This window comes from Cheilinus undulatus, linkage group 13 (assembly GCF_018320785.1).
Source record: "Cheilinus undulatus linkage group 13, ASM1832078v1, whole genome shotgun sequence".
Lineage (NCBI taxonomy): Eukaryota > Metazoa > Chordata > Actinopteri > Labriformes > Labridae > Cheilinus > Cheilinus undulatus.
This window is the reverse complement of record NC_054877.1, coordinates 33,112,247-33,134,666: the sequence shown is the minus strand read 5'-3', so window position 1 is coordinate 33,134,666 and position 22,420 is coordinate 33,112,247. Positions and strand designations below refer to the sequence as shown.

The following is a 22,420-nucleotide window of genomic DNA, read 5'->3' as shown; positions in this document are numbered from 1 at the left end:
TATTTCAGACAGGATGGCTTTGAGTGTAACAAAATTATTAAACTAGATGCAGAGCTTGTGCATGAGGTTAAAGATTTAAGCTGTAGGTGAAGGTGTAAGGGTGTGGCATCATGCAGTTGTGAGATCCTCTGCTCTTGGTGGTCTGGGGGAGACTGAAGACATTGCGATTCAAGTTTCCAGTTTTTTACAACACGTTTAGTTAATTGAATATATTGCAGTTTGCAGCATGATTGGACCAAAACACATGATGTAAAAAAGAAAAGGGACAAATCTGACCAATTGTATACCCTCTTTCCCCATCCTGTGTGTCAATTTTTGCCAATTTTCCAGAGAACTTGAGAAATTATTTCACTATCATGGGAAAAGTAGCCATTTATTGCAAGAAAATGAGATAAATTAGTTGAAATATTGATCAAACATTAAATTTACCCAATTTCACAGAAAACAGGGTAAAATTAAAGGTATCGAGACATGTCCAACACTTCAGGACTTTTGCCACCATTTTTTACAGACACGACTTTTGTGTCCCGACTCCTGACCCACCAGTTGAGAACCACTGGTCTAGAGTGAAGCCCCCTTAGCACAGAGGAGTGAGGCAATAGCCTACCTTTGCCAAAAGGTGTCAGCTGAAGGAGCTGTTCAATCAAAGCAATATTAGACTAAAGGTTGATTATCTTTCTATCACCCATATGATAACAGCAAAGACATTAGAATACAAAATACAGCAAAATAAAAAACGAAATTTACCAATCTTCTAAGTATGGGCATATGAAGTGTGTTATGCTGAATTCCTGATATTGTTTAAAGTACTGGTGACTCCTTTGATTTTACACTCTTGTATAAAAACAGGCAGCTCAGCTAATTAGTGTATTAGCCTGTTCACAGTTCTGTCATCACAGATTAGTGAGGGATGTTTCATTGTAGATACACTATATGGACAGAAGTATTCAGCCACCTGCCCATTACACCAACAGATACTGTACTGACATTGTATTTTAAAATATGTTATTTAATATGCAGCTATAAAAACCTCCAATCTTCCTGGACAGCTTTCCAGAGATTTTGAAATGTTTTGGGTGAATTTGTCTCATTCACTCTGTAGAGTGAGGCACTGATATTGGACGAGAAGGCCTGAATTGCAATCTCCATTCCAGTCAATGAACTCTTCAGAACATCATGTTGCATCGTACATTTTTGCAAACGGAGACTGTGTGGCTAGGTGCTTGATTTTATACACCTGGATTCAATAATTAAAGTGTGGCCAAATATGTTTAGTGTATCTGTCAGAAGCAATTAAACAAACTACACAGAGTGAGGAGTGAGTACCAGCTTAAGGTAGAATAAAAATGTAGAAATCAGACAAAAGGTTAATAAAACTTTTATTACAATATATGCATCAAAAACAATATTTGGTTCTTTTTTTACTATTGGGTATAAACAGCACAAAGAGGAATGTCAAGAGCTCACATCTTGGCTGGTGAGGGAAACGTTGGCTACACTGGCTTCATCAAGTTGCCTGTAATCTCTGTTGTAATGGAAACCCCAGAGTAGTCAGCATCTGGACTCAAACAGTCAATGCTCCCTGGCACATGACTTCAACTTTACAGAGTGGAGAGATTACATCAAGATGGCTAAAAGCACCAAACGGAGGTGTGGCGCCTTAATGGCCCGTCCTTCATTTGAGAGGAAGACTGCAAGTGTCACAGTTTCTTTTTTATCATATCAAACTGAAAAGGAGCTCAACAACACTTGAAATCCATCATAAAGACACCGATCGAGAACTGCACTACTGAATAAGTTTGGACAAGAGGGAGAAACTGATCCCAGAAGAGCACTAGAGGAAAATGTATCTCAAGTTTTACCAGACAGAGTCGACAGCTTCATGCAGATGAGTTGGGGGATGTGAATAATACAGAGTAAATCCTTATCAATGCTTTAGCTGTTGCTTCTTTAAAGAGGGAATATAGAAACATGTAATGAACATTAAGATTATGGCGCAACAATTGCATGACAAGCTACTTCTGCTACATGTTATCCTCATAACTGACTTTCCCAATAACTCACCCCCTGCTCTGAGGGATTTTTTAGGACTAAAAGCACTCAAAAAGCAGAAAAACTTTGGTTTAATTAATACAAAAAAAGAAGAGTAAAAGGGCATCCTGATGGTTTTGTGGCATGAGAAAATATGTCACTAGTTTTTAGATATGGGTCGCGTAACTTCATTTTACACTGGCAAAAGTTTAACAAAAGAAAACAAAAATTAAAAAATGAAAAAAAAAAAAAAAAAGAACCGTGTGTGAATATACAAACATAACACTGTTTGAGTATACTTTGCTGTATGTTTTTTACTTTAAAAAGGAATCCAGATCCCATAAAGGATTGGAATTAAAAATAGTGGCAAACAGTACGAGTGAATAACCAGAAGGCCTTTTCACCTTCTCTGCTATCAGTCGTTCTTCTATAATCAAACTCTGGCAGTGGCTCAAAAACCTGCGGAGAGGAGGAAAATGAGAGTTACACAATGTATGTCTGAAACTAAAGTCAGGTCTGGTCTCACAAAAGAACAGGATCTACAGATAACAACGTCTTATTTAGATATTGAGGTAACAGATCCAGTAGATAAAGTGTCCCATTGTTCAGAACATACAATGACGTGTTTCTGTGTTCGTGCCTCTACCTTTGTCTTTTCACACATGTTGTCCTTCTTCTCCGTCTCCCTGCTTCTGCATCTGGGCCTGCATCTTAGCGATCATCTCCTGCATACGTCTCAACTGGAAGACACAGAACATCCACGTGTTGGACAGGAAACAACAACAGCACGTACATCAGACTCAGCAGCTGAGACGCTGAAGACGTGGTTTCAGTTTGAATTATTCAGGAGTTTGTTCCCTTATTGTTCAGTTTTATTAAGTCTTTTATAAACAACTGTTCATTAGTAGTATCACTTTTACAAAACTGAAACTTTCAGATGTACAGTGCTGTGAAAAAGTATTTGCCCACTTTTTGATTCCTGAGTTTTTTACATAGTTATCACACTTAAAAGTTTCGGATCATCAAACCAATTTTAATATTTCACAAAGACAACCCAAGTAAATAGAAAATGCAGTGTCTGAATGATTATTTAATTTTTTAAGGGATGTCCAAACCTACCTGACCCTATGTAAAAATGTAATTTCCCCCTGAACCTAATAACTAGTTGTGCCATCCTTGGCAGCAAAAACTGAAATCAAGCGTTTGTGATAACTAGTGATGAGTCTTTCACATCACTGTGGAGAAATTTTGGCCCACTCTTCTTTGCAGAATTGTTTTAACTCAGCCATATTGGAGGGTTTTCAAGCATGAGCTGCCTGTTTAATGTCACACCACAGCATCTCAATTGGATTTAGGTCCTGACTTTGACTTGGCCACTCCAAAACCTTAATTTTGGTTTCCTCAAGCTAATCAGAGGTGGACTTGCTGGTATGTTTAGCGTCGTTGTCCTGCTGCATAACCCAAGAGCGTTTGAGTTTGAGGGCACAAACGGATGGCCGGACGTTCGCCTTCAGGATTTTCTGGTCCATCTATGAAGGTATTCAGTGGTACTGTTGGTCATTTAGGGTCCAAATTTCAACATTTGAGTACAAACAATTCAAGTCCTACACTGCACAGAATTTCAACCTCTTCCAAAATCATTCTTAGCCTCTTTAGCAGATGGAGACACAACATTAAAACCACTTGGAAGCATAAAGCCTTGGCTTTAATATCTGTGTAGGTTTTCATTCATCCAGGTCATGGTTTTTAAAACCCTGGTCAAGGGGAAACTGGACTTGATTGAGGTTCTTCAACAACCTTATCAGTTCCAGTTTATCTTTTTTATCAGTTTATCCAGTTTTACTTGAAGTTATTGCACTTTCCCTGAAGTTCATTAACATTTTTACATCATCTATAAACATAAAAAAAAAAAATTAAATGAATGAATAGGTAAACATTTTAATTCTTTGCCTCTGTAGCAGAATGACATGAAAAAAAACCAGTTGAGGGCTTTAAAGCTCGGGGTTAAGTATTTAAAGTTGTGATTTTTTATTTTTAGGAAACAGATTTCTTGTTTTCAAACTGGAATTTCTTCGCATTTCTGTTCAAAAACTGAATTTCTCTTTCTTTTATGTTACATTTAAACACATCATGGCATTTCCCACACATTTGCCTGACAGCTCTTTCCCTGAGCGGAAGCCCATTTCAAAAACAAAGTTCAACAAATTTAGAAACTAACCCTGAGCTCTGACTTGATCTACCCTCGGATGACAAACACTGAGTTCCAGAATAGAATTTTTAGTGAGGTAAATCCATTTTAATTAGGTTCATTCAGAGTTCAGTGTGGGCTACACAACCATGACAAATGATCATCTATGGAGGCAGTTACCATGACAACCAGTAACAACAAGACATCCATGTAGTTTACCTTCTCGAACAAGAAATCTGTGCTTATTAACTAATTTTAAGGAAATAAAAAATGTAAGCCACTTTAGAATGATGACATATAGCCTATTAGGGAAGAAAGAAAGAAAGAAAGAAAGAAAGAAAAAGCAAGAGTTTGGGATAAATTAATAATACTGAGTTGTTAATAGTTGCAAAAGTTGTAATTTTAGTTGATGGTTAGATGTGATGTTTTTAAGTGTGATAGTCTATATTAGGCCTAAATCAGTAGTTTAATCCTTGGGATTGGTGGATTAGTGCACTAGTTTAATCCTAATTGTAATGTTGGTTTGAAAAAAAAAATACTCTTTTTCCATAATAATTCATTAATTCAGCCTATTTAAATTGACATTTACCAACAGAAATTAACTTCATGTTAAGTAATGCACCCCCCCAATCTATGCTCTTCAAGAAAACCACGTCATGTTTGATTTTGAAAAAAGTATTTTTAATATAGTCTTGTGATGTGCTATTAATAAACAAAAAAAATTGATTCTTAGAAAGAGTTTACCTGAATAATGTACCTGATAGGAACTGAATGAATGAAAGTATGCAGAAATGAAACCACGTATGCCAGAGCGAGGAGACAGAGACAAATTCTGGGTTTACTGAAGAAAACCTGCTCCTGACAAGACTGGCCTCACGGACTCAGTTACCATAGTAACTGACTCAGAGCTGGCGGGCCAATCAGAGTGACAAGATACAGTAAGATTCTAAACATCAGTTCTCCAGAGCGGATAGGCTACCGCTGCTGTAGTTGTGAATGGTGGAGCTCTTCGGTGAATACATTTTTGCCAAGGCCACTTGGTAGACGTACAAAAACAACCAATGTGACTCTTATTTCTTGTTAAAAAGGAAAATGTGTGGTGCTGACCCCGGCGGTCAGCCAAGAAAATTGACCTGCTCCAGCACTTTCCCACTGAAACTTTTGCAAATGTTGATTTTCAAGCAAAAGCAGTGAGAAACACGTTTGGCATTTAATATCTGCTAGTAAAAGTACCATGACTGGGCACCGGTTACTTCCTGACTCGTTACGACACAGCAAAGGATTGCTACAGTAAATGATATTCATGGTAAGAACATGATCACGATTGGTTTTCAGTAAGATATTCTTGTTAGACTTTGGTTCTAGAAGGTTAAATATGTAAGACTCCTACAGAGTTTTATGGAGGTTACCATCCATGGATGCTGTGATGCAAAGCTTTGAATTCTCCTGTAAAACTCAAATTGAGGACTGCAGAGGTCAATACACTGTCTTTTGTCTCAGCACTCTGTTATATTGACTTCTGTCCATGCACAAGAAAGAAAAAATATAAATACCAATCAAAAGTTTCACAATGCTTCCAGTGTTTGTGCTAAACTCACTGTGAACTGGCTCTAGCTTCATAAACAAACATAAGATTACTTTCAACATGCCTATCTGAGTCCTTTCATAAAGTAAATATGTGTATTTTGCACAGCTAGTGCTTTATCAAGTCTTGACATAAAGACAGTGAGGTGGGGTTTTCCATCGGAAATGTAGTCATTTCTAATAGCTGACGAGTTGCATGTGACATCTGATTTAACCTACCTCAGCCTCCTTCTCTTGCAGGATCATGTCCTTGTCCATTTCCTCTGGCTCCGGTCCCTTTCTGCGTCAAACAAAGACAAAAATTTAACATTCCAAATCAACAAAAGAATCAGAAAGTTAAATGCACATTTAGTTAAACATGTGAAACAACTTTGTGTATTTCTTTAGAAAGCATAATGGCAGGTTAAGCTGAGAAGCTTGTTTGTGCGTGCATGCCTGACAGTGCACTTTGCCCCATTTGAAAAGGCAAACATGACAAAAAGCCACATTGAGAAAGTGAAGGAGGAGTCAGTGGGTTAGTGGTGATAGAAAAGTGGGCGTCTACGACAAATAACTAGAAAGAGAAGAAGCAGTCAAGTTAAAGAGAGGAGCAGCGAGCGTGAGAGTCAGGGGAACAGCGTTACCTCCCCCAAACTGGAGAATAAAAAAATGTACCTCATGGGATCGGACAAATCAAGACCACACAGCCATCAGTTGACGATGGCGAGCCAATAAGAAGGCAGTAAAACCACTCCCTTATCCTGGGTTGGCTTTAGAGAAAAGTTTTAGAGGATTTTCTGGTCTACTTTGAGGGTTAAATGATTAAATATCCACTCTATGTTAAATGACAGACTAATCCAGTTTAAATCCTCCACTGATACTTGAACTACACACACCATTTAGCTACAAACTAACCATGTGAAACCACAAACCACGGAAGCCCACAGTATATAATTAAAATTCTGCCTCACTGCACTGTTTAACACGCAGAATGATGAGTTAGATCTACACTACTGCAGGATGAAAAAGTTCAATAACATTTCAATCCATCACACTAACATATTTCTACTACCTTAGGCTTCATTCACATTTATCTGGATATTCAATTACTAGAAAATGTGCGGCATTTGTTGTGATTCTAAATATTAAATGTATGCATTTATAATATTTGACATCCAGCAGGTCTATGCAGAGGTTTGCTGTTTGAGGTGGGGGAGGTGCAGAAAAGCAAGCTGACGTACGCAGGAGACAGAGGCAGAACGTAACCATGGGAGGACAACCTGCCACCCCGCTTCAGGCGGTCTGAGCGGAAGTTCTCGTAATGGAGGTCTTGGGTCACTTCCTGCAGATCCTGCATGTGGGTTCTGTAAGAGGGAGTGGACAAATCACAGTCAAATACTCAAGTAGGATTTAGAAACTAGAGATTTGGCTCGACAGTGGAAATATAAGAACCTTTTTGAGACAGATTTTTTATTTCTACGTGCAAAAAAAAAACTACACATGATCACAAAAGACAAAACAAATTGCGGTTTGTCAGCATCCGGTGTTTAAAATAGACCTGGCACATTTCTCCAGCAAAGCAGGTGCTTCTGGGGCGTGCCAAGGAAAGCCCAGAGCCTCAACAGGGGAACTAAAAAGATTGACTAGAGCAATTTTCTGTGCTGTGCGCTTCGCAAGCAGATTGCAGCGCAGGTGGAAATCGGAGGTAGTCTGAGGGATAACAGAGAATGAAGTTAACTCGTGAATTCTCAAAAAATGTGGCACACTTCGAAGTCCCTTCAGCAAATCAATGATGTACCAAATAGATGCTTCAGATTCCATAATGGTGGTCTTTTCTATCCCATGTATTTATTTGTGCCCCGAAATATGGGTAAATCTACTTTGCAAGCCTATTTGCCTGCAAGTACTGCTGTTGTTGTTTGCGATGAATCATGAAGACGTTTCTAGAGGGTCTTGAAATGTCTTTACATTTACCAAACTTGCTGGTCTTGAGATCATTGGTGAAATTATAGGCAGGCATGGATAAATAGCTCAGTGGCGCCCCCTAAAAAGTCTTGCAGTTGCATGGTTCATACTATTGGGCATACTGCTTTCTTTATTAACTGTATGACTTCTAACATTTGGTTTGTACACCAGTTGTAACAGAATCAGCAAAATGTGTAAATGTCATAATGTCCATTTTATCTCTGATGGGGACAAACTACAGCGTTATATAATCTTTGTTTTCACCAAACAACTTCACACTGTCAGTGCTTTCAGCACTTAGTATCAATTTGGGACACAGCTAATGTTTTTCTACTTCCCCGCTTTGGCTCCATCCCTTCTCTAATTAGCTGCACCTTAACAAAGAGTCTATTGGCATGGGTAGACTCACTCTCACTGTGTTTGAAAGCACACTGGCAAACTAACAAGCTGGCTGTGGTTTCTTCAGCATTTGTAGGAAAAGACAGGATATACTCAGATTTAGAGGGAGCAAATTTTAAACTTGTTTTAAAGAAGTGCATAAACGGTGGGTTTAGCTTCCTTTTCCTCTCTTCACTCTGTATGCTCATGTCAAAAGACAAAAATGCAGGGTAATTTGAAAAAAAAAAAGGGTCTTAAGCTAGTTTGGTAGGAATGACATACAGTTTCAGTTAGTTATGGTTTTAGTAAACTCTATCACTCACATCAGCATGATCCGAAGCTTGAGGAAATCATTGTGCTCTGGATTCTCCACCTCCACAACTCCCCAGGGGTACAGACGGCCCCTCACCTTCTTCCCCTTGGCCTCAATCTGCTGGTTGGATCCAACAACTGCAAATGGAATGCTAGCCTGGAAAAGAAGAAATGTTTAAGTGTCTTCAGTCATGGTTTCACCACACAAATGACTGAAGAAGTAAAAGTCAAGGCTAAAAACAGATGGATTTAGTGGCATTTTGTTCGATGAGACATTGCTGACTATTTGATTAACTGAAAAATGATTTAATGTCCACTGAGAGACAATGTTAAGAGGCTTTCAGAGAGTCGAGTTTACCTTGAGGATCCTGGTCTGCTCTTTGAAGTCTTCATCTTCATCTGACTCAGCATCAGGAAGGTGGTAAATCTTGATTCCATGTTCATCAATCTCATCCAGAATCTGACAACCAAACACATTATTATCATCTTTTACAACCTTTAATGGTAGAACAGGATGTACGGACACTTATTTGCCATCCTAGGATGATTTTCTCTACTTCATGGTCAGAGATATATGATTTATGTCCCTGTTTCAGTTAAGTACAGAACTGAGTGGTAGCAGCAGTGACCATGAGCACATGATAGCTGTGGTTTATTTCAGCAAACTGGAAAAAAAAATCTTGAACAATGGTTGACTGTGTTGTCCTCACCCTGCGCTTGAGCCTCTCCCTCTCTTTGAGGGTGAGCGTGTCTGCCTTGGCAATGACAGGAACCACATTGACCTTATTGTGGATGGCCTTCATGAACTGAACATCCAGAGGTTTCAGGCTGCTCAGGCAGGAAAAAGACAGACACAGGAATGAATCAGAGATCAGAACGCAGGAGGGGAAAGACGGTGCTTGAAATAAGGTTAATAAAATGAAAAGGACCTTGACTTTCACTAACTGAAACCCTTGATGTAGCATCTTTCATTTATATAATAAGGACTTACCCATGACCAAGTGGGGAGATGAAATAGAAGCAGCAGTGAACTCTGTTGTCAACAATGTGTCTGCGATTCAGGCCACTCTCATCGTGGAGGTAACGCTCAAACTGGTCGTCTATGTAGCTGATGATGGTGTTGAAACTGAAAAAGGAAAATATCAACAACATGTCTTAACAATGCAGAATTTCATTCTTATAAGTAGGTTGTTTATTTTTTTTACACCACATCTGAACAGCTTAGTAAGCCCACAAATAAAGGAATATTACTCCAATAATCTAAGATTTTATACACTCAAAATGCTGGCAGGTCATTTAAATTCACTAAATGATATAACTTTAGATAGTCTTCATAGTCATTTAGATGTGTTTTCTCTGTTTGTTTTAGTTATTCACACATTCTCACAGGTGTAGAATGAAAGAAGTCCTTGTCTTATATAATTCTGTACATTTGTGGTTCCCAACCTGGGGTCTGGGCACCTCTACGGGGGCACCAAAGATCTCAGAAGGGGCATGGCACACTGACTGCCCTGACGTTATCAAAATTAGACATACACATGTATGCTTTTCTTTTTTCAAACCATGATTAGAAACATAATGTGTCAGCACCAACCTAAAAGGTGAAAAAATGAAGAGCATCTGTTAATTTTTGTGCAAAAAGGTCAACATTTTTAGGGGAAAAAAATCTAAATCACTGTAATATTCAGAAGATAAAGGGGAAAAGGTTTTATATGTATATCGTGCAAGCAAAACTACAAACTTATTGTTTCATGAAGAATATTACAGAATAGAATAGAAAGATCTTAAAGACTCTGGAAAGAAAACTAGTGAGAAATGTGTCTAAAGACCCCAGGACAACTGTTAAGACACTAGTGAATGACAAGTCAGGAATTGTAGTCTCAAAGAAGACCATCACTAGAGCCCTGCACAGGAATGGACTGAGAGGTTGCAGACCAAGAAAAAACTCCACTTCTGCAGAAGAGATCCCTTCAAGTCAGACTGAAGTATGCTATGGACAAAATGGATAAAGATTTTGCATACTAGAAGGATGTCCTTTGGTCAGGTGTGTCCAAACTAGGGCTCTTTGGGCAGAGAGACATTGATTATGTTTGGAGAAAGATGGGAGAGGCATATAACCCAAAAACCACCGTCCCCACAGTGAAATGCAGCAATGGGAGTGTTATACTGTGGGGATGCTTAAGCGATCTGGAACTGTGAATCGCGTAGAGGTGGAAGGAATCATGAAGAGACAAGGATATTTGAAGATTTTGAGAGAAAACAAGCAGTCATCAGAAAACTGAGTCTGGGCTGTGGCTTTGTCTTCTATCACAGCAACGACCCAAAACGTATGTCGCTCCTGGTAGAGATCTACCTCCAGAAGAGCAAAGTGAACAATACTGACTGGCCTGCACAACACCCTGACTGGAGGAGCTTGAGAGAGTGGCTGAAGAAGAATGGGCTGAGATTCCTCAGGAGACATGTCTGAGACTTGTTGAAAACTACAACAAACGACTGCAGGCTGTTATCCAGCAAAAAGGAGACATAAATGACCATTAGGGTCAGGGGGGCTAATAATTTTGACCCTGGCAGTTTTTGTGAAATAATTTTATAACTGTGTGCAAAGTAAAACAATGAAAGCATCCAAAATAAAACCAAGATGTTTGAAAAAGCTGTGTTAGAAATTCCTTGCTCTGTTTAACAGCATTTGGGAAATCCTTTTTAAAAAAAAATACATTTTCGGGGGGGGGTTAATCATTCTCATCTGTAACCTGTCTGGCTGCTTCAGCTAGATGAGCAGGAATTTGAATCTGAACAATTTTTTGAGAAAATATAATTATACATTTCTATTGAGATCCAAGGGCCTGGTTACAGTTGTTTAAGGGTCTCATTGAGACTTTAGGAAACTTAATTCTCTCACTTCTGTTCTTAGTATTTAAATGATTTGACCAAAACAAGGCTAGTATCTCATCATGGTTGAAGATCACAGGACTAACACTGTAATCTGAGACTAGAAATACCTTGTCTTGTCATCAACATACACCCTTAAAAGATTTCATACCAGTCTTGGCTGTTGATGGCGTCCCCGTATCCTGGTGTGTCGACCACAGTGAGACGCAGCTTCACTCCTCGCTCTTCAATTTCAACTGTCGATGCCTCAATCTGAACTGTCCTTTCAATCTTTTCTGTTAAAAAGAAGAAAAAGGGATAAAATAAATCCATATCCTTCTTTGAATAAAAGTGCCATGTTGTATTTCTTTACCAGGTGTTTTAATTCACAGGTTTAAGAAATGCTTTGGACACGTTCATGTTTTACCTGCTGCTCCAGGGATGACCCTCTCAGGGTAAAGGTCGGTGAGGAAGAGACTGTTGATCAGGGTGGATTTCCCAAGTCCAGATTCACCTTTTGAGGAAAGAGGACATTGAAACAATCAGTTTGCTAAGTCACTGTCAAATAAAGCTTGATAAAAATTAAATAAAGTAGGATTTCATCATGGTGGTGAATGTGCAGGTCACAACTTGTCCATGAGAGCGTTTTGGAGTTGTTGGATTGTGTATTTGTTGAGTTTGATGAGGGAAAGCAAGAATTCCGTCTATTAAAATAGCGTTCGCGGTGCAGCTGGTTTAATGGTCCCCCCCACCTCTAGAAACAGCTTGCACGGACAACTAAAGGAAACAGACCTATTACTAAGACTATAGGAATTATGGCAGTGGGCCAATTTGCCAAAATGTTTAAGTATCCCTTTAACAAGATGGATTTGCCAGTGAAAAACAAGGAAATGGGCGTATCCATCTGCTTTGCAAGGTTACCAATATCCTGCATCCCTAATAACTCAAGACCCACCACCTCTTTATTATGAAAATCCAGACCCAAAGATAAGAGAAATTAATCACTCAAATTTATTTAATGAGACATGTCGTAGTTTGGTCCCAAATGTAATGAAATGTGGTTAAACAAAGAGACAGGACACAACAAACACGTTTGAAAGTGCATTCTTATTTCACACAGTTCTCTAAGATAGCGTGACATATTTGGTCATTTCTTGAGGAAGTACCTTGTTATCTTGGGAAAACAGCTCTGCAACCCACTTTTGGGTCCCACTCTACCAATTAGAGCTATAAATGTGAATGGTCAAAAATCTTTGGAAATTTGGGGGATGATTCCTCATCAAGGAGGTGATAGTGGGTCCTGGGGCTAGACCAGTTGAGATTTAATTTTTACAATTTACTCCATGTGCTAAAACTAAACAACTGAAGTTGTTTTCTGTTACATTCAACTTCGAATAACTTTGTTTATCCATTGGGAATCTAATTTGTGTGAATCTACCAGTGTGTATACAGTTACCATTTATGACCACACAACTGCCCACATATCAGCATACCACAATCAAAAATGTTTTATAAATAAAGCTTGTAAGCCATAATTAATACAGCATGACATATTATTGATAAATAATACCATACATGCCAAAAAAGGTTAAAAATTGATGTCAAATCTTAAGTTAACTAAAAAAAAAAAATTAAAAGCATATAAAATCAGTCATTAATAAGTCATCTTGCTTATTAAACTGCCCATGTTTTCCTTTATAGCTACAGCAAGTGCATAACTACTGCAAGAATATAAAAATAAAACAAAGAATATGAACATCATCAGTTTAGAGAAGGCAGGCTGAAAAAGAGTGACTTTGTACCACGCTAAAAATACCTTCTTTCAAATAATTTTTGCAGACCCACTGAGCATTTAGTCTTTTTTTATTCTTGCACTGTTAAAAAATAACTCTTACGGAAAACAGCAGCAGTGTTGCAAAAGCAGGAAAGAGAATATGAAGATTGTGTGAACAAACTTGGGTTCAGGCCTGAGCGCTGGTGGTGTGTGCTTCCTACCATCAGAGCCAAAGCTTTACATGCTTTACTACATCCTGTCTGGAAAAGTTCCAGACATGTGAGTACAAGATCAGAATCATCAAATATATCATTTATATAACAGTATTAGAGGTATTCAGATTATAAAACTTCCTAGAAAGCATTCATCATCTATCAGTGGGGTATGAGTGGAGTTGTCTAAATGTGCAGCATAGCAGTGATTTATTTGAGAACTCAGGTCTCACTCAGGGTTAAATAAGCAGTCAGTTAGTATTCTTGAAGTAGAAAGACAAGCAGGCCCTCGTCCACTGTGTGAATCGGACCCTCGAGGCCTTGCTGGCTGCATTCCTCTCTGGTTTATTTTAAAGCAAAAAGGATGAGCAGCAGCGTTCAGGGGAGCTTTTACCCTCCCCCCTCACAGGCGAGCAGGGAGGCTCACACAACAGTCACTGTTTTCACATCAAGAGTTTACGCTGCTGCTGCGCCAGCTGAGCACTGATGGGACATGTTAGTGACTACTGAATCTGTGTATGCTGAAAAATTTCTATGCATTACTGAAAACGAGGTCAAAGATGAGTTAAATTGCAAAAAGAAACTTATCACAGCAACAACTGTAAATTGCAAGAAATGCAAGAAAAAAGATATTAAGTAAATAAACTAAATAAATAAATTCAGTGCTGCAATGACAAAAAATAAAGGTATTAGGGTCTGAAAAACAGATGACACACTCACCTACCACCATCAACGTAAACTCAAATCCCTTCTTTACTGACTTGCGGTGAACCTGATTTGGCAGGTTGGCAAATCCAACGTACCCTGGAGTCTCAGGGTTGTTGAACTGTCCCTGCTGTAAAAAAAGGAGAACAACATCACAAATGTAATCAGTTTCTGGAAAAACATGTTTGGTGACATCAAAACAGAAGTTGAAAAAATCCACATGCATGACTTCGACTTAAACCAGGTCACAGTAAAAACAAGGTTTAGCCTTATCATAGTAAAATGTGACAACATACTATTACAGCTACCGCAGTAACTATTAAGGAGACATCTGTTCACAGACAGTCAGGTCATTTCAGAGGGCAACAGTGATTTCTCTGCAGTCTATTTACTAAAGACCTTCCACCCATCATTCCAGTGTTTATTACCCTCTTACACAGTTTGAAAATCCAAGGAGACACAGGACAGCATTTAACTGCTCCAGTAGCAAGACAGAAGCAACTTCAAATAAATCCCTGACTGTCCACATTCTTCTTAGATTTGCTCATGTTGGCTTCACAGTGGATAAGATGTACAAACCCTCCCTTCCTCATCCTTTCAGTAGCTGAAGAGCCTAAAATCTGGTGTGGTCTTGTTCTGCCTTTGGGCCTTTCTGCTAACACATCTGAGGATCATGGGGGGGGGGGTGAGAAGCCTACAGAGCATTTGCCTGAGTGACTCAGTAATATTTATGTTGGGAACAACTCCAAAGACAGGAAGTAATGTGTACAAGGCACAAATTGTCCCACTGAAATGGGTGGGAGAGCCCAGTTGCATCAGCTTTGTTCAGGTTGTGTATGATTTGCTGGAAAGGTCACTCTAAAACTTTCATTGAAACAAATTAGTTTGTAACTTCAGTTGTATCACTGTTTGGCTGCACCATAGAGGTGCAAGAGTCATCTTAACTAGCAGGGTTGACATCCAAACTAACAAGAATATTGTTGCAAAAATTATGCTTGAACTTCATAGGACAAAACAGTGAAAAGCACGTTTCCTATTGAAGTGTTTGTTACAGCTGTTAACAAACTGTGAAATGGTTGTGAAATACAGTATGACACTGTATTTTGATTAGCCTTGATCCTACTCTACAAGAGGTGGAAAATAACAGTGATAATGAGAAGTAAAATCTTCTACTTAAAACAAAAGGTAATTTGATGACACAGTTACTGGGTGGATTACCTCTGCTCATGAAAAACAATAGCAGGTGTTCAAAACAAAGTCATCATACATTTCTAAGGGAAGTAATCATTGCTGAGAAGGCACTGCTCCCCTTTATTCTCAAAGTTATCTGACTTTTCAAAATGATACACCACAACAACTGTATTTCATTGAGTACTGATACCTGAATTGGAACCATAGGTTCTTTGCAACCAAGAACTCCAGATGGGGGGCAGGAAGATAATTCGCATAGAGAAGTGCTATCAAAATACCAAATTTTTGTGCTGTTTCTGACTGTTAAAACTGTTCAAATTGCAAAAAATATTGAACCACTTTTGAGTCCCAACAGCAGGTGACACACAAAAGTTTAAAAAGCTCAAGGAGTAACCATCTACAGCCTGCAGTCTGTATATGGTCCGTTCCCACTAGGAGTTGACCAATTATCCGTGTGGACGATTATATGATATGATGATATTTAGCATTTGGTTAAGATTGGCATTTTATTTTACAGATAATTTAAAAAATAAAATAATCCCAAAGTGTACTACGTAGACTCAACAACAGAGTGTGGCTTTAATTTCACACTCCACAGTCTAACCAAATGTCCCGCATACAATCTTATCTGTTGTTACATGAGTACTAGGCAATCAACACTTAAGTCTGGCAATTATCAAGCAATTCTACTTATGACAGATTAAGTACATTTTGTATGTCATAATAAATGCATATCGGATATCAGTCAACCCCTTGTTCCCACTAAACAGTGTGGGTTAGCTCTGTACAGTCTACCACGGTTAAGCACATCCTGATATAAACCGTGTTTCCACAGTTGATCCTGTCTAGTCTTGCCTGTTGTGAAGGGAAATTTGTTTCTTTTTAGAGATCAAGATGGTTTAACTCTTCATTTGGTACCATTTTGGCATTTTTAAATGTGTATTAAATAACAGCAATAATGTAGGAGAGAAAACTGGTGCTCACACAAGAGCTAGCTACCATGGTTCACATTAAAAAGCCACTTCGTCGTTTGTGAAGGGGACATCATTACTGGGTCACTCAACCCACGATGTCTATATGGTAAATTGTAGGATATATCACAGTTTCCACTAAAAGCATGTTTATGACAGAACTGTTTAAGGAGCCAGCTAGCCTCTTAGCTCAGTACAAGACTCCTCATTACTCGTCTCCCCTCACCTGGCCAGACAATGCTCGACACTAAGAGGTGTAGGAGGTCACACTGACCAAGTACAATGTGATATTGATCGCTTCCACACCAGGTAAACCAGATAACCCTTGGGAAAAATCACGCTTTATGTAAAGTGTATGGATCATATTCGTATATATAAAAATTTTCTGATGATTACTGCAGCATACCTGTCAATTTAGAGTTGTAATATATTAACAGCACTCATTCCCATTCATTCCTAACAGCTGTTCTTCACTTCCTGCCCCCCATTGGTTTCATGTGACTGCAAACGAACTACATCAGCAGGTGCAACATGTAGCAGTGAACAACCTCTTTCATGTATAAGACATACATTTAATCTAGGTTAGGTTTCCTTACAAAGTCCTGAATTGAATTAAAAGACAGTAGAGAGTTTTGTTTATATTCATAACAGAACTAAGCCATCTCATGACATTTAACTAGGAGAAATAACTGCATATCACGCACACTTATCTCATGATCATAACAGCTCTTCTCTACAGTGCCTGGAGCAAAAATAGAAATGTGTCACTACATACTGTATCAGGTCTTATATAATGTCCGTCTTACCTTCATTTTGTCAGCCTGAGACATCTTTTCTCCTTGATAGCCCTGAAAGAAAAGAACAGGATGTGTCACATACAGCGAGGTTATTCAAATTTTCAGCACTTTGTGGCACTGTAAGGTATAAACCTTTTGTTTCAACTGTTAATAGTAATAACAATTACAAAAGCATTTGTTATAAAACCACAGATCTTCAGTCCTATTTTGACCATGGGATGGTTCACTCATATACATAGCATTGCAAATACTGCAAATTCTTAAGTCCTTTAAGAGTCGCAATAAGATTTAAAAAATAGGTTTTTGTCTCTTAGAGTACTGGGTAAAGGTTGCTCACTAAAAACAGAAAAATATGCTGCATATTTTTTTCATAAGATTGGTGAGAAAACTCTGTTTAAATCGCACAAATACACTGAAGTTTCCCTACTGAAATGTTTCCAATGAACCTCTGCAATTTAGACACACAGCAAAAGGAAAACAAGAATTACCCAACCATCACTGGGTGCCAAGGACTTTTATTTTTGTTACTTTTCTAGCCAAACAGGTATGAATGATGTTTGAGTTTTACTGGCATCGTAGCATTCCTAACACATACAGAAGCTTATCAATTAGCTGCTTCTTAAACTCAAGTTTAGCAACATTACAGGTCTACATGAACCTTGTCTGAAATGGAGGGTACTTCACAAGAGTGCTCACTGACATGCCTGTGTGAGAGACAGGAAGTCTGGTTTGTGCTCAGAAAGGTTTGTGAGAGTGCTGACTGAGTCTCACCACAAAAAAACACTACTTTTCCAGCTAAGAAAGCGCCACTAAATCTGCAACAATGAGAGGATATAAAGAGATCAAGTCTTGCTTATGTTATTGATCAAGGCTACTATTCCGAAGTTATCATGCTTACGACCTGACTCTAATGTTGTAAAAGGATTTTTGAGTAAATGAAGTGAAACCGTGGGAAACACACCCACAGCACCCAGACTGTCGGGGTGAAATGCCTTAAATCTGACCTGGCTTTACCAAGGCTAGTTTAGAAGCTAGTTAGAGCTAATTTAAAAGAAATAAACACCATATCCGAAAAGAAAATGAATGGACAAGCGTGAAACTTACGTTAACTAGCTAACTTTCCTTCCGTTAGAGTACGTTACTTGTATTAAATTAGCTGGTTGATTAGCATCGGCTATTTTTATAACGGTAACAGCGCAGTGGGTGTGACATGTGCTGATGCTCACATCCTCGTTTAAAAAATCCTTTTACATACTGATACTTGTCATTTGAAAACTATTAAAATACGCCTGGTGTAGGCTTTTTGCCAAGGCTACCGACCCCGCTAGCAGTTCAGTAAACTGGAACAAGACAAGCTTAGCATAGCATTATCAACTAACTAGCCGAGTAGCTTCTCCTGCGGGATGTTAACTTAAAACAGCTAATGTTAGCGTCGTCGGTTTGTCTGCGGTTAACAAAGCGTTGAGGAAACTTGGTGCTGACATAGAGTTTAGTTAGTAGCTTTACCTTTTAGTTTGTCCGCTGAAAGTACAGTGTAGCTGGAGGTACAGATAGTCGAGCCGACGATGAACAGTAGACTTGGCGGACACCTCAAATTCTTCAGATTCCGGTGCAGCAGCTTCCTTTAACACACACAGACCACAATGCACTGGGCGAGAGAGAGCAGCACTGAGCCAACACTGCACTAACATTAGCAGGGTTTTGGCAATGAGAGTCAGTCTTTCCATTACTATATCAACTTTACAAATTAACCAAAACAGTTAGCTTCAATGTAAAGACAGTGACAGTGGCTGTGTCCGGGTTGTTGTTTTTTCTTTTGTTAGAAAAATCTCCTCAATGACAAAATGAGATTAACAGTGAGTAGCATGGTTATTTTTGTCAGTCTGTATTTGGTTGTATTTTCTTACTTCAGGGAGCCCCAGTTTAACCTCTAGAGAGAAACTCTATTTTGGGGTAGACAGATTATCTGCTTGGCTTTTTACTTTATGATTCAATTATATATATATTTATATCATTATTATAAGTAGTAGTATTGTTAGTTTTTGCATTATATAAAATTGGCACGAAAAGTGTGGTAGATTTTTTTCTTTGTTATAACAATGCTTCTTGGCAGTAAATCTTATGCTGTTGGAATGCCTGTTTATTTCCTTTACATGGTGCCACATTTGTAAGGAATTTTAGTTTGTGGGATGAGCAGCAGAGCTTATTTGTTGTGCCAAAGAAAAATGTTCAAAATCTTCTCTGCCAGTGCCAAACAGCTTATTCTGCCATTTATTCTTGTTTGGGTGATTGAATGATTGAAGTTTGAAGAAAGAAGACATAACAGTATATTACTTTAAAAAACAGGAGCCTCAGTAGCGTGTGGAAGAACCACACAGCCACAGCAGTCCAGGACCTCCTCCTCATTCCGGTCACTAGCCTAGTGTAGGATGGCATCCCATTTTTCAACCAGCATTTGTCACAGCTCAGTCAGTGGGGTTGTGTTGATCATTCTGGTATGAACAGCCTGCCCAAGCTGAGCCCACAAGTGTTTAATGTGGTTAAGGCCAGAACTGCTGGCAGGCCATTCCTTCCTCTCCATTCCCAAATTCTGGAGGTAATCCCTGATAAACCCCACTCTGTGGAGGCCAGTGGTGTCATCTTGGAGAATAGAGTTCAGTCCCAGTCTGTTGAGCTATGGGATTGAAACTGCTTGCAGAATCCCATCTCAGTGTCTCTTGAGATTGCCTTCAATGATGACAGTTGGTAACATTATTATCAGCGCCTGGGAGTACCAGAAGCTCAAGAGTCAATAGCAACAGCTAAAAAAAAAAAAAAAAAGCTGTTCTGTATTGACAGAGAAGATTTAGCAATTTTTTTCATGGGCACAACCCACATACTCAGCTCTGCTGCTCGTCCTACAAATGCATGTTCCTTGAAAATGTGGCACCATTTAAAAGGGAAATAAACAGGCTGTCCAACAGTATAAGATTTATTGCCAAGTAGAAATGTTATAACAATGACATAATCTACCAACACTAATTTTATCTTATTTTTTTCATTGATTAGCACAGATTATCTTTTTCTCCACACTCCTCAACCACAGGCACACCACACATTAGGGACACAAGCTTAATGGTGCAACATTGTTTTACATCAGGTGTCATACAGCCCAGCCAGGGAGCAGACTTTATTAGTCCCACCATGAATTTTTTGGAATCAGTATTTTTGGTAAAATAATTAATTATATTTTCTTTCATTGAAAAAAATGTACCATAATTGGTGTAAAATACCAGCAATCATATGTCATGGCATTGCTAAATTTGGCAGGTGAAACTGGTACCTAAATGAAGAGTCATTTGGGAGCCAAAAGAGACGGTTCTTCTTGCTGAGCTGAACCAAATGACCCAGATCACTTAAAAGAACCATAATTCCCATTACTGGCTTTGTTTTCACTCTGTACAGTCTTACCTAACGTCCTGCCAACAACACTACCTGACTGGCTTGATATCACACAACTACCAGCCAATCAGCACTGAGGCCTGAGTGACACTGACACAGGGAGTGTACAGCATAACTTCCTGTTTCTGCTGCTACTGTGTTGCCCTGTGCTGTTTCTCGTGTTGAAAGAGCTAGTGTTAAAATGTTATTTTCCTTAATTTCAAACACAGTTTTACTTTTGTCTCATTTTATTTGTCACTACAAATGCATATCCATAAGGGTTTTACCATACAAGAAGAGTGCTCAAAATAATCTACATAAAATATGATGCAAAGACACAGCAGTGCTATAACTGGATGCACCACAGACCTTTGATCAAATAGATGGTCTTATCTGTTTAATATCTAGCCTAGATATAGATTTGAAGTGAGCTGTCTTCAGTGGACCAATGTTTTATACACAAACTGCAAGAATAATAGGAAACGGTATAGTCCCTAAACCAGTCATTTTGGAGGATTCAAATTAACAAGGATGGCCCCTGTCCCCAATGTTTTTCATACTGGCCTTAGGACCTTTGGCTATGGCATTTATTATAAATACAAACATGTCAGGCATCCAGATGCAAGAGCTGGTACATAAAAGATCTTTTTATACTGATTATACCTATACTGATTATACAAACTTACTCCAGCAGATTGAAATGTTTAGAATATTTTCTGGATACAAGATTAACAATCAATTTAATTTAACCAAATTTGCATTAACCAAAACATGTTTACATTTCATGAAAAAAATCAACATTTGAAAATAACTTTTACAAATGATAGCACAAATTTATATTTTACAAAATAAATGTACAAAGTCTGTAACACTTCTACAAAACTTTAAACAAATTTTAAAAGTCAGATCCAAGATAACTGAGAATGAAACATGAGCAACTTAAAATAAATATAACTACATAGTCTAATACAGAGTCTCTAAGTCTGAAACACTTTTACCAAACGTAAACAACATTTACATTATTTTACCAGTGCAACATTTTGCTCTAGAAGTCAACATAATAATAGGCTGTAATATTCGCACATTTGCAGTGTGTGTCGCCCATCCTATGATACGTGTGAGTACAACTTCTTTGTGATAGCCACAATAACATGAGGAGACGAGGCTAGGTTTCATCAACGATTCCGCATGTCAACATAGTCAACGTCGGTTTTAACCTCTATGTAAGTAACACAATAGTAAACTTTAATCCCCTGATGAACAGCGTAGGTATTATTGGCTCTTTCAGCCTTAGTTACCGATGTATAACTTATTTGAATAGTGTGAGAACATTTTATGTCCAGTTGGCTTATGTTAGCTCGTGCGATACGCATAAATAGTAAGGAGGTAGGTTAGCTTGTTACTTCGCTGCAACCGTCAGCTAGCAATTGGACGGCTGCTCATTAATAACGTTCATATTCAGTATAATTTTATTGACATTGGAAGCTGATGAAGGCGTAGGTATAAAACCATGTAGTTTTTCATGTATGTGTATGGCTCGTTGGTCTAGGGGTATGATTCTCGCTTTGGGTGCGAGAGGTCCCGGGTTCAAATCCCGGACGAGCCCTCCCTTTTGCACATTATTCCACAATAGCAATGTCTTTATCTTTAATTCCATGTTTACTTTGTTTTGTTGCCAGACGGCTTGTAATAGTAAACTTTAAACTGGGCTGCCCAAGCTTGGACCACTGATCATTCTTAGATTGCCCTCTTGTGGACGGTTGCAGTATCCTGGGCCATGTTCTTCTCTTCAGTGACTTCTACATTACTATAATAGTTTGACTTTATATGTTTTATATTGTTATGATCAGGTCAGCAGACAGGGTTGCCTTGGCCTGGGACAAGCTGACCCAAGAGACCCTTCCTGCTGATCTTCAGAGGGCCCAATTCCAATTCCCTCAGGCCTGGTCATGATACACAATAGTTATCGCCCTCAAATATTGTGTGGGTCTGAGGCTTATTTTGGTACCTCTTATTAGTGACTCTACACACACTGTGTTCAGGAA

At 38.6% G+C, this 22,420-nt stretch overlaps 1 protein-coding gene and 1 non-coding gene across 2 annotated transcripts; one reads left to right on the top strand and one right to left on the bottom strand.

Moving 5' to 3' along the window:
• Positions 1-1,362: 1,362 nt before the first annotated feature.
• On the bottom strand, positions 1,363-18,601 carry sept2 (septin 2). Its single transcript, XM_041803431.1, has 13 exons — positions 18,462-18,601; positions 16,965-17,006; positions 14,012-14,126; positions 11,733-11,819; positions 11,478-11,601; positions 9,429-9,563; positions 9,148-9,265; positions 8,796-8,897; positions 8,449-8,594; positions 7,063-7,146; positions 6,023-6,083; positions 2,678-2,771; positions 1,363-2,490 (listed from the first exon to the last, which is right to left on the bottom strand). The coding sequence occupies exons 2-12, from the start codon at positions 16,986-16,988 to the stop codon at positions 2,688-2,690; spliced, it is 1,080 nt and encodes a 359-aa protein (XP_041659365.1). The 5' UTR covers positions 16,989-17,006; positions 18,462-18,601; the 3' UTR covers positions 1,363-2,490; positions 2,678-2,687.
• A 3,308-nt stretch (positions 18,602-21,909) lies between these two features.
• Positions 21,910-21,981, top strand: trnap-ugg. Its single transcript has one exon. It is a non-coding gene; the product is annotated as a tRNA-Pro (tRNA).
• Positions 21,982-22,420: the final 439 nt, after the last annotated feature.